The sequence below is a fragment of the Oratosquilla oratoria genome, chromosome 34, assembly GCF_046742065.1.
Source record: "Oratosquilla oratoria isolate Oo_2021 chromosome 34, ASM4674206v1, whole genome shotgun sequence".
Taxonomy (NCBI): domain Eukaryota; kingdom Metazoa; phylum Arthropoda; class Malacostraca; order Stomatopoda; family Squillidae; genus Oratosquilla; species Oratosquilla oratoria.
Window position 1 is genome coordinate 9,803,483 of NC_134810.1, and position 15,762 is coordinate 9,819,244.

At 40.0% G+C, this 15,762-nt stretch overlaps 1 protein-coding gene across 2 annotated transcripts in view; it reads right to left on the bottom strand.

Annotated features, from left to right (window-relative positions):
* The window catches only part of LOC143018050 (uncharacterized), a 35,468-nt gene extending 24,836 nt beyond the window's left edge, over positions 1–10,632 (bottom strand). For both annotated transcript variants that reach the window (XM_076173090.1, XM_076173089.1), the window contains exons 1-5: positions 10,569–10,632; positions 4,908–5,029; positions 3,027–3,142; positions 1,233–1,408; positions 287–465 (exon numbers count right to left, since the gene is read on the bottom strand). In XM_076173090.1, the coding sequence (XP_076029205.1) occupies positions 287–465; positions 1,233–1,408; positions 3,027–3,142; positions 4,908–5,029; positions 10,569–10,623 (648 nt within the window). In that variant the 5' untranslated portion in view covers positions 10,624–10,632. The remainder of the gene's footprint in view (positions 1–286; positions 466–1,232; positions 1,409–3,026; positions 3,143–4,907; positions 5,030–10,568) is intronic.
* Between the last annotated feature and the right edge of the window lie 5,130 nt (positions 10,633–15,762).

The window sequence follows — 15,762 nt, forward strand, 5'->3', positions numbered from 1 at the left end:
CTTTTACAGTATCATTTATTCATAAGTTCTTATATAAAATCGGTAAATGACTAAAACAGGACCTACTAAAAGGCACAAAGTGAAAATCTACGTCCACATAATCCAAGGTACTCTTTCCCTTAAGCTCAGTTGTATCCCCTTCGCAAACTATACATCCACAGTTGACATTGGGTAAGTAGAAGGGAATTTTACAAGTCGCTTGCACTAGCGGCTACTAAACCAACCCCGTGTCAACGAGATTTTAGTGTCAGTGTCAACTCCATTCAGTAGGTTTTATAGCTCTTACCTGCAAACCTCTCACGTCGTCCAGAAACAAGAACGTAAATGTATGGTAGTCGGTGTGGGGTCCTATTCGGGTGACATCCTCCTTCAGAGAAACTGGTGGATAGTGTACAATACGAAATACGCTCTCGTTGGTCTCGGGTCTGAAGCTGTGATACTTGGAGAAGTAGTCGATATCAAGACCTTCCAAATTAGAAATAGAATTTTTTTTAGAATACTTCATGTAATGTGAACAAGAGCTACTGTGACATGGTAGTTGTCAAACCTACTGAAGTCTCAGGTTTGATCCCCATGGCTCGTCTTCTGTCCGAGCACATAGGCCAAACGCGACGGATTTTCCTCCCAACTTTACACCTTAAAAACTTTATGGAACGAAACGCTAGTAGCAGCGATGTAATTCAAATAACCAAACCCGGCCGTCGCGAGCTTTGATCGCAGGTTCACTGAGCGTAAATCCCACTTGCTTCCATTTCGCCACACTGAACGTACAAAACGTACATCAAGTTGTCGATCGTTTTGTACGTTCAGTGTGGCGAAATAGCAGTGAGCGGGATTCACGCTTAGTGGACCTGCGATTGAAGCTCGCGACGTCCGTGTTTAATCATCTACATTAATAGGAGTTTACGTGGCAAGCGTGTGTGGGGTATGGGAAGGGAAACTTTTACCCAGGGAATCGGGCGAGACTTTTAGTGTTGCTTTTCAGCCCTGGGCGGGGACCGAACTCGTCATTAGGCCAGATCGATACCATTAAACCAGCGTGTGTGTGTGTGTGTGTGTGTGTGTGTGTGTGTGTGTGTGTGTGTGTGTGTGTGTGTGTGTGTGTGTGTGTGTGTGTGTGTGTGTGTGTGTGTGTGTGTCTGTCTGTCTGTCTGTTTGTCTGTCTGTCTCTGAGTTGGTCTCTGTGGTTAGTTGGCTAAAGTATTACACGTAAATACTTTCATCTTGCTTACCTAAAGTCGCCGACATGCACCTCATAATCTTTATTGATAGTTGTCTGCAAATATCAAAGAAACTATTCATGTTTTTTCTCAAATGCGGGAGCTCGTCGTCAGGCCACGCACAGTCTCCTCTTGTTGTGTAGTTGAGGCTCTCATACATTTCTGTTAAAAGACCCTTTGGGTTTGATCTGCAAGTGTTTGTACATAAAACTAAGCCTTAATCTTGGTTAAATTGGCGTAATATATTATTATGCTTTTGAAACTTGTTCTATATAGGTCAGTAGAAACTACATATTTGTAAACGGGTGGTCCATACAGATGGTGGCACACTAGGTATTTCCTGCTAGCATGCTACTTACTTCGGTTTTTGTTATCCAAAATGAGTAGCATGTTACTATCTCTTGCTACTGGGAAAAGTGAATACCAGCAGAAAGTTTTGCTGTTCACCTGAGTGCTCAAATGAGCAATCATTCCTGGGATTTATATATAGAATAGAGATAGAAGTGAGCATGCATATTTTTGTTTATACGCGAATTTCTATTTTCTGTCTTTAATTGTCACTATACAAAGGATTACAAGGGAAGAGGATGCCGACAAGAGAACTTTTGGTCCATAACTAGGTTGGATGCGGAAAAAGTAGACAAATGAATAGAATAAATATAATGACAAATAATAAAATGCAGGAATATAACAACAATTTATAATAAATAAAAATAAACAAATTATAATAAATAAATAAATAAATAACTGAAATAAGGTAAATGGCAGGCATTACAGCATACTGCTTAGGTGTTTATCTAAATGTATCTTAAAACTTCGAAATGTACTACAATGCCTCTGCAGTAAGTTTATTCCATTCATTTACTACATGGTTGGCAAAGTTGTTTCTACCCATTTCCAAATTAAATCTACTTCCTGATCATAGATACCATTATTTCTTGTCTGATTCGCATTCAGTATGAAAATTGCGTCACTTTTGATGTCAATTCCCTTTAGAATCTTAAGACTTGTAATAAATCACCCCTGAGTCTACGCTTTTTTAGGGAAAATAGATTCATATATCTTAGTCGATTTTCGTATGATTTATTTCTGATATTTGGAATCAGTTTTGTGGCTCGCCGTTGTACTTTCTCCAATCTGCCAATACATTTAATAAGATTCTGTGACCATAGGGAAATAGTATATTCTAAATGTGCCGAAGTGGGTTATTTCCAAAGGGGACCAACCTTGTCCTTTCTTGAAACCTGAACCTTAGGCCCATATACTCTACGGGAGAAGACAGGCCTCGGCCCACGGACACCAAGACTGTCGTATCTGTGTCCACCCCATCCAGTCTCAAATACTGCGAAAGTCGCCGAGCCTTGAGCAAGCCTTGCTCTGCTGTAGGAGCAGCAGTCGTACTGTTAGTCGTACTATCCACCTAAGTCGTACTATCCACCTATGTTCCATATTCCTCTACGTAACTCGCCCTATTCTAATCCGTATGGACACTCCTTTCATATTTTGCCCATCCCTCCTTTCATGCAACTGATTCCTTGTATTTAGATATTTTGCCCAATTCACTTTAACTGATCCTTTATGTGTAGCCAGGTTTAGCTATGTATATATTTATGCTTGTACATATATGTTTTCTATTGTCACAACTAAAGACTTTATTTTTTATAATCAAATCTATAAAACCCTCACATGGTTTGACATTTGCCTTTGATTTGCTCTTGACGCTACTTGTCCAACCAAAACCATATACACCGCCGGAAGGTGGCGTGGTATATTTGCCACAAAGTCTCAAAAGAAAGCATTGCTTACTTTTCCTTGCCCATCTCAGTGTATCCATAATTCTTTCCAGCCAAGCGCAAGTATTTCATCTTGGTAGATTTTGGAAGCGCAAAGAAGTCCAGAGCTGTCTTGAGTGCTTTATCTATCTGTTTCAAGAGAAGGACATTATCATAATATTGTAGAAACAAAGACAACGCCTAGAGTAATTCAGGATATTCTCGGTTTATACGATGAGAACAGGCACCGTAATATACAGAGATTATTCGTTTATATGTGAGAACACAAAATCAAAATACAAAACAAAGAAAGAGAATAAAAAACATAGGTAAACCTAAAAAAAAGAAAAAAAAAATCTATATGGAGGCCCTGCCATTTTACCATCATATATTGTCTGTATATGTACCAAGAAATTTTTCTCCCTAATAAGGAGGAGCTGCCTGGCGTAGGCCTTATGGTCTCTTGCAGTTTCCTTCATTCTTATGTTCTTATATACGAGGCGGCAATTGCTGTTAACCCTTTGGCTCAAAGTAAATTTTGTCAAATGTCACAATACCAATTAAAAGACCTGCATACATAGAGACCAAGTGGCTTTGTAATGTTATGTTACTACATTTGGTGTAGGTACACGTGAGAGAGAGAAAAGAATTATTTATTTTTCAATTCTCTCGGGACTGTTTATTGGAAATTATAATGCGACTATACTCGACCAAAGCTGCTGTCTTGGCAGCGGGACATAATTCCTTATGCAAGAAGGATATACATTACATTTATCATTACCACGAATACATTTGCTTACGTATTACTCTATGGAATAATAATACTATCATTTACTGACATTTACACGTAGATATGAGAGACATAACAGTATTAACAATGTTATATTTCCATAATTCAAGTTCCAGCGGGGTGACAGTATTAAGAAATTAACTTCGTACGCGAATTCTACAGAAAACGAATCTTCAGGGCATGACCTTGCTACAGCTTGACCTACTCCTGGTTAGTAAACACTTCAGGCTGAGTATTGACACTGTCCACTTACTTCACAACCTCTGTGAATTCCTGTACATTCGCGATCCGAGATATTACTTGTGTTGTAAGATTGTAGGCGTTCCTTGTATACTCTATATTACTTGTCAAACATTGTCAATTCTAGCTTCGTCGACATGGGGCGTTTTTAGTAACCGCCACTGGTAGGTACTTGCAAACTACCCTTCTACTTGCCCATGGGTAAAGGTGGCGGCACACTAGGCATTTCTCCATAGCAGACTAATTGCTCTTGCTACCTCGACAAAGTAGAAACAGCTTCGGTTACGATATTTTGTTTTTCAATTTTTCAAATGTCAAATTACTCTTGCGTCACATAGTGAGTAGCTGAATGATGAACTAAGAAGTTAAACCTATACGAACGTTAAACATGTTGTTGAGATGTTCTTACGAAGGTTTAGAATATTGTAACTAAAGTCGTTTTGACTTGAACGAAGTAGCAAAAGCAAGCATCGTGCTAGCCTAGTGTGCCTCCACCATAAGTTATCTTGCAGCTATCACTAGATGTTACTAAACTAATCCCTTGTCAACAAGGCTTTAAAATTATAGTCTAAGCTTTTATTTCCGAAACATGGCAAATGGGCCATCTTATGTTGGGGAAATCATTTCTGTAATGTTTAGCATGTCGTGAGTATTGTTGTACTTAAAGCTGAAACGACTAATTATTCATAAAACTAAGCGCAAATTGAGACTAGCGAAGCAAGACAGCAAAGGCAGCCTTCGTGCTGCTAAACTGAAGCACAACTTGAACTCTGTCATGAAATGTTGAAGTAGTACATCTAGAAGCATTTCAAGTTCAGACTAGGTCTGCCTTTGTCGCCTGCGTCTCAGTTTGCGCTTAAGTTTGTAAGGTGGCCACCAACTTACCTCTTCCACTGGAATGCCGTGGTTGGAGATGTAGACGACGCCAAGGTCAGCGAAGGGCTTAGCCAGTTGGTCCCCAATTATTCGGTAATCATCCAGACTGGGTTCTTCATCCTTGCCGACTTCTACAGAAACCCGTGAATGATAAATAACTATAATTCATACATACATACATACATACATACATACATATATCAACAGCTTTTTACCCCTTAATGGGAGGTAACCAAAGTCAAAGGAATAATCCATTCCCATCCATTTCGTCTCCACATACTCCACTCCTGTTCACCCCCCCCCCTCCTTCCTCTTCTCTTGGGTCCTCCTGGATGACGGGTCATCCCTGCACCTCGCCCACTGCCCTGGGTCAGAAGTAATGCAGCAAGACACAGCACATCCACAACAAATGAAGAACGCGAATTGGAGAAAGTGTATACTCGTATTCGCCAACTACAATCAAGATCTCTTCTACAGGAATTGTATACTTCACTTTGGAGGAACATTGTGGCATCTGCTGTAGTTCATTTTGCAGCTACAGTAGCTAATACCGATGATTCAGTAAGTGATCCAAAGAGGCCGTCATTCTGTACAGTGGAAAGAGTCTTTGGTTGTTGAAGATGTCACATGAAACCTTATGGTATATAAACTGTAGATCCCACTATCAGAGGGAAGAATGTTGTGAGAAGATACGTATGTTACAATCGCTCTCTATGATTTCCTTCAGCGTGAAGAGGATCGCAGACAGTGATCGTAATATACGTATCTTAGTACAACACTTTTTTCTCCGATAACGACATCTGCCGTTCATCTTATCAATGTGTTGCAACATATAACTTGCTTGCTTATGACGTATACACTGGTACCAAAGCCACATTTTCAGGGTCAAATATGGGATTTTTGTTGTACGCATAGCTGTGAATCGTCTCGGGCGCATATTGCCCGTAAATAAAGTTTTACTAATATGGGGGACTCGTAAACTGAGGTATATTGCGGAACGAGCAGTGACGTATAAATATTTCCTTAAAAATTAGACAATGCTCTTATTTTTCACGGTGATTTCTTCTTGAAATTTGTTTTCTTATATATATATATATATATATATATTATATATATATATATATATATATATATATATATATATATATATATATATACTGTATTTACGTAATATATTTGGAATGTTTTGTAGGTTCTACAAAACATTCCAAATATATTACGTAAATTTAACATTAATGTAGTTTTTAACAATAAGAACACTGTAAGACAATTGCTCATAAATAATTCTGTCAATAGTGATAAAGAGTGTGTGTACAAAATAATCAGTTTTATGTTGGTCAGACTGCTAAAACACTCACAACACGAATCAATCAACACAAGAAATACATTAGAGAGGGAAACTAATCTAGCGGTATATTCAACCACATGAACCATTTTAACCACCCAGTTGACTGGGATAACGCTAAAGTCATCACATACAACAACAACAAAACAGAAAGAAATTTAATTGAATGCAGTCTGATCAAATCTAGTAAAGGGATAAATGTTAATCTTCATCAAGGTTTGTACAAATCAGATAGTTATATTTCTCATGAAATTTCAAAATTATTTAAATTATGATATAAATTATGACCATTTGTCCCATACTTGTTGGTTACCAGGACGGTTCAAACGTCAGTCACGTGTACCTCTTCCACTACCTCTCCGAATGCCTTCTTCACTATGTCATATATTCTGTACCTTGTTTCTTCATTTTATAATTCCTTCTTTGTATCTGCACTGAAGATGTAATTATACGAAAGCGCTCTGCATCGTTAGCTTACTTTTCCTAGTGGTTACTTACGCATATACATATATGTATATATATATAATATATATATATATATATGTATATATATATATATATATATACATACATACATATACCTCCTTACAAGGGAGGTAGCCAAAAAGGAAAAGGCACAAAATCATTACCACCCATTCCATCCCTGAATACACTCCACACCCCTCCACCCTCCCTCTTATCTTAGCACCTCCTGGATGACGGGTCATCCCTGCACCTTGTCCACTGCCCTGGGTCAGAAGCAGTGTCGCAAGACACAGCACATCCACAGCAAGGCTGCTTCATCAAATCGGCGACTCCCCATCTCCGTCGCCCCATGCATAAAAGGAGAAGACGGGGAGAAATCCCTTCGGGCTGCGTCAAATTTTGCTCACACATACTACCTCACCCCCCATCCCCCCGCCCATTCCACCTCATGCATCACAACATCATCCATATACAACCATTCTCCATTCACCCCTGTCTTCTGTCCTCTCCTGTCCTTCCTCAACATACATTCCCCTCTTCCCCAAAGCCCCCTTCACCCCATCCATCCACCTCATCCTAGGACGTTCCCTCATGTTCACTCCCTCCACATCTGCCTTCCATACCTCATTTACTAGTCTTTCTTCACTCATTCTTTCCATGTGTCCAAACCATCCTAATACTCTTTCATCAACCCTATCTACCAGCTCCCCTTCCACCCCCGTCCTTCTCCTCACCTCCTCATTTCTCACTCTATCTAGCCTAGTAACCTCCATCACACTTCTCAGACACTTCATCTCAAACACATTCAAACTCCTTCTCTCTTCCTCTCTTATGTTCCATGTTTCTGCCCCATACAGTGTTGTTGGCACAATCACTCCTTCATACAGTCTCCTCTTAGCATCCATTCCCAAATGTCTATTCCTCATTACACTCTTCAATCCACCAAGGCATTTACTCGCTTCTCCCAATCTACATTCTACCTCCACATTTATTCCACCTTTTCCTGCCACATTTGCACCCAAATATCTAAAACTATCCACTTCCTCCAGTCGCTCTCCCTTAATGCTCACTTCCAGTCTACTGTCACTTTCACCCCTTGTACATCTCATCACCTTACTTTTATGCACATTTATATTTAGCATTCTTCTATCAAATACTCTCCTAAACTCTGTCACCAACTTCCTCAGTCCCTCCTCCGATCCTGCCACTAGTGCAGTGTCGTCAGCAAATAACAGCTGGCTCACCTCCCACTTTTCTCAATTTTCTTTAACTATCTCCAATCCCTGACCCACTACCCTTGCATTTACCTCTCGCACTACCCAAACCATGTATAAGTTGAACAGCCAGGACGACATAACGCATCCTTGACGAAGTCCCACCCCCACCTCGAACCACTCACTCTCTCCATTTCTAATCCTGACACAAGCTCTACTACTCTCATAAAAACTCTTGACAGCTCCTAGAATCTTTCCTCCTATCCCATATGTCTGCATAACCTCCCAGAGTGCCTTTCTGTCTACCCTATCTTAAGCCTTTTCCAGATCCATAAAAGCCCAAAAAACATCCTTCCCCCTTCCTATAGCTTTCTCACATATCTGTCTTACCACAAAGATCTGATCTACACAACCTCTACCCGTCCTAAATCCACATTGTTCCTCACCAATTACTCCCTCTCTTCCTCTCCTAATCCTCTCAATCAAGATCCTCCCATAAGCTTTCCCAACTACACTTAACAAGCTAATCCCTCTGAAACTACTACATTCACACTTGTCCCCTTTTCCCTTGTAAAGTGGAACTATACAGGCACTCCTCCAGTCCTCCGGTACTCTACCCTCTCTCCAGCAAACATTAAATAACCTCACCAGCCAGTCCACCATCACTGTACCTCCTTTTCTTACACATTCTGCATGGCATCCATTCAGACCAGGTGCCTTACCTGCTTTCATCATCTTAACAACTGCCTTCACTTCATCCTTCCTTATTTCTCCTCCATTTTCCTCACTCATCACTCTCATTTTCTTAGCATTTCCCACTGCAACTATCTTTCCCTCCCTATCCTCCTTCATATTTAGCAACTCCTTAAAATATTCTGCCCATCTTCCCCTTACTGCCTTCTCCTCCATTATCATCTCTCCATCTGCACCTTCTACCTTTTCTTCTCTACTTGATTCGCCTCCTCTTTCTCTCTTAATTTCTTTCCAAAACCTCTTTTTATTACTTTCAAAAATTTCTGTCATACTCTTACCCCACTCCACATCTGCTCTCCTCTTTGCCTCCTTTACCTTTTGCTTTACTTCTCTTTTCTTTTCTTTGTACCTCTCGTATGACTCCCTCGTCCTATTTTGTAACCAATCTGCGAAAGCTCGCTTCTTCTCTTCTACAACCTTCTTTGTTTCCTCATCCCACCATTCACTACCCTTCCTTCTATTTCCTCCTGTCCTCCTTGTTCCACACACTATCCTTGCACACTTTGTGACTCCCTCCTTGAACCACCCCCATTCCTCCTCCACACCTACCTCTACTCTATCCTTTATTCCCTCCCACTCCTCCTTCAGCTTCTTCTTGTACTCCTTCTCCTTTCCCTTTTCATTTAAAGAGTTCACTCTAAGCACCTCCCTACCTTTTGTCCCTTTCCTCTTTCTCCATCTATCCTCCACTCTCAACTTACCTTCCACCAAAAAATGATCTGATATTCCCCACCCTCTCCCCTTAGCAAATGTACATCCTTAACTCTTCCTATCATAGTCCTATTTACCACTACATAATCCATCAACGCTCTATCTACCACCCTCCCCTCCACCACCCTCTCCCATGTGTACTTATGCTTGACTTTCTTCCGAAACACTATTTGCTATCATCAACTCTCTTTCTAGACATATTTCCACCATCAACTCTCCACTACGATTCTTTCCTGGAACTCCACATTTCCCAACCACTCCATCAATTGGACCATTTCCTACCTTAGCATTAAGGTCTCCCAGTACTATTACGTTGACATTTCTCCCTAAATCCTCTATGCACTCATTTAAATCTATCCAAAAGGCCTCCCTTTCTTCTACACTCTTCTCACTGCCAGGCCCATATGCACTTACAAAGACCCACATCTCCTTTCCCAGTTTCACCTTCATCCACATTATCCTTGAGGAAACCTCCTTCCACTCCACTACCCGTTTACCTATCTCTTCACTTACTAGAATAGCCACCCCTTCCCTCCCTCGCCCTATCTTCACTCCTGATAACCTCCCACTTACACTCCCAAACATACACTCACCCTCCCCTTTCAACTTAGTTTCACTCAAAGCAGAAAGATCATTAAAACAACACGTGACCCACAAATTTTGCTGGTAACCACTATACATATATATATATATATATATATATATATATATATATATATATATATATATATATATGTATATATATATATATCTTCACAACCACAACGCACTTTAATTTTAAGCCATCATCATCGGGAGACCCAATGGGGTTGTTAAAATGTATCTCTAATCACTGGGACCCATTCAGTGTTGTACATATATATATATATATATATATATATATATATATATATATATATATATATATATATATATATATATATATATATCAAGATATAAAAGACGAGTTTCTGCGTACGGGAACGTAAGAAAAAAACTATCAAATATACGTCGAGGTCATTCAAATGCGATTCGCTTGTACAGTAGTCTAACATTCACTCCATCCTAAAAGACCCCCAAAACAAAATAAAAATTCTAAACCCCATACCAGTTTAGAAATATACTCGTATATATGGTTTACATTGGAGAAAACGAATTAATATAAAAAGTACAAGGACTATATGGAGTAAACTCTGTACTAACTGATTTCTCCGATGTCAACGACTGGGACAAGTGCTTGCCGTGATTCTGTGGCCATGACTGCGCATAAGCAACGCAGCAAACCTAATAGTTTCTGCGTAGGACTACCAAGAGTTGCCAGTTGCCGGTGAGATTACTTTAAGCTTCACCAAGTTATTACAAAAATCTTATAAGAAATTAGAAAAAAATAGTGATTAGGACCAGAAAAATTATATAAAGGAATAATTATAAAGCATTCATGGTAGTGTAGTAGATGAAGGGAAATAATTTATTGATACAGTAACTGTGCGCTTGGTACTCCGAGTCGCTGATATTCTTCTTCTTCTTCTTCTTCTTCTTCTTCTTCTTCTTCTTCTTCTTCTTCTTCTTCTTCTTCTTCTTCTTCTTCTTCCTTTTCTTCTTCTTTCTGGCTGGGTCGTGACATCCAATATTAGTATCGGTGCAAACTGTATGCATATGGAGTTAGAGCAGTGCTTCTTAACCTTTTTCAGTGTCCGTACCCCTTCATGTCAGATAAATTTCTCGTACCCCCATCCAATATAATTACAATCCAAACATATGAAAAGGATTAGTGATAAACCTTGCTGAGAAATTATTATATATATTCCATTACTGAACTCCTAGGAGTTCAGTAATGGAATATATATAATAACTATTATAATATATATAATGATTTCTCAGCAAGGTTTGCATCCCTAATCCTTTTCATATGTTTGTATTGAGGGGGAATGGGTGGGGGATGGGGGTGAGGAAGTATGTATGAGAAATACATTGACGTAGCCTGAAGGGATTTCTCCCCGTCTTCTCCTTTTCTACATGAGGGGACGGAGAGGGAGTCGCCGAATTAATGAAGCGGCCTTGCTGTGGGTGTGCTGTGGCTTGCGATACTGCTTCTGACCCAGGGCAGTGAACAAGATGCAGGAATGACCCGTCATCCAGGAGGTGCCAAGATAAGAGGGAGGGAAGAGGGTAGAGGGGAGTGGAGTATGGTTAGGGGATGAAATGGGTGGGAGTGGTTTCTATGCCTTGTCTTTTGGCTGCCTCCCGAGTAAGGGGGGGGGGGAGCCTTTGGTATATGTATGTATTGCTGAACAAAGGTATTTTTTTATCTAAAATTGAGAATGTCAGTTTGTAGGATACAATGAATACACATAATGATTTCTCATGGTAAATATGCAGTACCATGCACTGGCTATCATGCCTCGTAGCCCCAGGTTTAAGGTCTCGAACCCCTTGGGGGTACAGGTACCCCAGGTTAAGAACCACTGAGTTAAGAGGGTAATAGACCCGACTTTAGTGGTGACGATAGTCACAAAGGCTTGATAAGGTCACCGCTTTAGGTCAAGTTATGGTAGGATAGCTGAGCGGGTGTGTAGGCTGACCAAAACACCGTTGTTGTTTTGTACTTTTATTATGTGCGTGTGTACGGAGGCAAAATATTTAACTGTTTGTACACTGATTAGCGAGAGCAAGGTAAGGAGATGGTACTCACTGTGAGGGCGATGCCGAAGAAGTGTGTCCCCGCTTGTGTCGCGAGGTATGAGCGCTATGCCCATGGCCGTGCGCAAATCCGCAGCCAATCGCGGTCGCTACAGGTCGTGTGCAAAATGACCTGTGCCAATCACACTCTGACCCGGCGACGCGACCTGGCTTGGGGCGTGGCCAGCTGCGCAGATGCGCGACCCGAAAAAGGACGGCTCAACCCGCGGCACAAAGACACCGCGCATCGCCTCACGACAAAGTCGGGTCAGGGCATAGAGCCAGTCACCGCTTATAAACTGCTTGCCCCGAGAGGGCAGGAAACCTTGCACCTGCAGCCAAAAAAAAAAAGTGTCCAAATACAGTATCAGTGGGTCCATTTCCCGTGGGACTGTACGGCAACGAGATGGCGGACGGTGCCGTACAGAAAGGGTGCCTTGGCGCCGGAAGAAGACCAGATCCCCGCCACGTTCAAGGTCAGCAACGCCTTGCATAAAATCAACAAAGCCACATGGAAAACCTGCCTTGGGTCAACCCCCCCCCCCCCATTTTCCTTCTGTCCCTGGACACATGTCATCCATGATATCTACAATAAGGGTAAACCATTGGCGCACACTACCTGAATATCCTTTCTACCTGTGGCAGAGAACAAGTCTCCCTCCATCACTGCCTATTCTATAGAGGCCTTTTACGTGACGTCACCAAACCGGAAACCGGCCATATTGGAGGCATTGGCGTGTAAACAAATGTGCGCACCTGTCATTTATTCATTGTGTCTTTCGCGATAAATTTAAATAACAATGGTAAATTAGTGTAGAGTTGTGGGATGCCATAATAGGTCAGATAGAGAGAAAGAATAGCAGTTTTACAGACTCCCTAAAGTTATTAAAAATCAAGGTTTGGAATGGGAAAAGATTTGTGAAGATCCACGACGCTTATGGTTGGTGAGCTTACAGCAGAACTTTGATGGAAAGAATTCAGACAATATTAGAATCTGTTCAGCTCACTTTATATCTGGTAAGTAGGCCCAGGTCTATTTTTATAACGGGTTGGTTCATAACTTATAAATTAGGTTTGAAATGTGGTCAGGCTATGGCCTATTAATTAAAACATGCCCGGGCAATAAACATGATGTAGGGCCTAGCTGGCACTGAATCTGAACAACAGTGGAGGACAGGCAATTAATACTAGCCAAGGTTATATATAGACAATTATATAACCTTGATACTAGGCCTAGGCAGTAGGTACACTAAAATCTAGTTCTTTATGTCTGCTGCTGCTAATATTTAAACCTGACATTTTTTCAGTTTCATCTTTCTACGCCATTTTATTATTATTATTATTATCATTATTTTTTTTTTTTTTTTTTTTTTACATATTTCATCAGGAAGCACAAAGGAACAGCAAATATTTTGCATTAACAGTGTACATAGACTTGAGTAAGTTTGACATTTTAATCTAAAAATAAAATAAGTCCAGTAAATAAAAAATTAAATGAAAATAATATATTTGATCAATTAATTATTAATAACTATCATAATAACTTTGTTTATTTCTTCTAATTTTAATTAGTGAAAAATCTAACTTTCACATTTTACAATTGACACATTATCTGTCCATCAACAAAGTCTCGATTAAGATGTGTTATTAAAATATGTCATATTTAGTCAAGATTTTTTTTCATTGTATTTATTTATTTTTACAGGGAAGAAGGCAGAATTGTATCAAAGGGACAGTCCTGATTGGGTACCCTCAGTAAACATGCTTGGTTCAAAGGCAAAACTACCAGTTGCTTCTTGTAAATTTTAACAGGCTGGCTGGTTAAATATGTTGCCTGAGTCTGCAATTAGACAATAATCCTAGCATATACATTGCCAATATTAGTCACCTGATTTGGCATATAAATCTAACTCCTGCCAGTCCTGGCTATGTAAACTGAACTTAGGCCTAACTAAAATTCTCATGAAACTTAATTAAGAGCAATTGCCTCACCCACCTTTGCTTTGACCAAGCATCTGTTGTTTAAAATTTATGTTGTCCTATCCCTGACCCAACCACTCACAAACTGGATGTACGCATCAAGTGCTTTGAAGTTCTTCAAATCCTCAGATGTGTAAGGACTCGGTGAAAACACCAAATAGTTCACTATGTCAGGGTAGGTAATTGCAGGTAGCAATGGATCATCGACAGACCACGCTGCATCATCTATTTCATACGGATCTTCCCCACAAATAAGTGCTAATTTCTTCTCATACCTCGCCCTCTCCTCCTTGTTAAGCCCATCATAATATCTATCTAAAGTTTCTTTCAATTTTACTTTAGAAATATTCCTTTTTGTCATGACAGATGTATTTGTAACCAAAAAGCTTTGCCTGTAACATACACGTCTGATCTGTTTGTTTACACTCCAATATCTCCAATATGGCCGCTCATCCGGGTTAGCCGATGAGTTGTGACGTCAGTGAAACCACTCTATTGTAAGGAAGTGAGGGATCATTTCAAGACACTACGGGACCTCCTCGGAAACGCCTCCATTGTCCTAGACCGCCTTAGGGTAAACAGCACTTCCAATGTCGGACGAATACAAATAATCCAGACAGCCAACCTGATCTGTTTCTTCCCCATGGGAGTCTTTCTATGGGCCCCTCCAGCTGGGACCAATCAAATGGACCACCTCTTCGGTAGAGTACACAAAATATTGCGCGTGTCATTCCTTTATGGCTGCACATCTCCCCCACCACACAAACACACACACACACACGCGCGCGCGCGCGCCTCTTGATACAAAAACATTCACCACCGACCCTAACACTACCCCACCAATAAAGTATTGGAAAAAGTCCCTAAATCGGCTAGCTCCTACCTAGTGCTCCATGATGATTCCAACACATGATTGATGCTTTTCGAAAATGTCGACAAAATTCATCTACTGGCGTTTCTTGAAAATAGGGTCGGGATCAATATTGAGTGTACAGTCAGTTAATGTGAGGGAACAAAACAAAACTGTATTTAAGGATTTACTTCATATACTGTATATATATATATATATATATATATATATATATATATATATATATATTATATATATATTATATATATATATATTATATATATATATTTTATATATATTATATATACATATACATACATATATATATATATATATATATATATAATATATATATATATATATATATATATATATATATATTAATCATTACACAATATTTATTTACAGAAATGAAATAATGTCTATCGAGATACCAGTATAAGCCAATGCTTGGCGGTATTCTGCCAACATCTTACTCCACTAATTATGATTCACTGGCGTACTGGCGCATATGAACTTGAACTCACCTCCAAAGTTGTAGGTCGTAACATTACTCATAGAAAGGGCACGTAACACTGAACGCTCACGAACCGAATTATTACACTTTTTTTTCTTTCTTTTTTTTATCGGGGTGATGTCTACTAAAGTTGTTGTCGTTCACTAGACTGTCTGGCCGAGCAGCCCCTTCTCCGTGAAGAATGCCATGGTGTTGTCCCACAAGGCCCTTACAGAATATGTTGTGTTTGCGTACGTAATTATGTTCAATGCCGTCTTCCATAACGTGTTGTATGATATGGGGATTTCTGCAATGTGATCATCCAGCCTCTCATGGTGAATTAGAAAGGATGGATGGTGGCCGCGCCGCAGCTTGGCCAGGTGGCCCCTGTC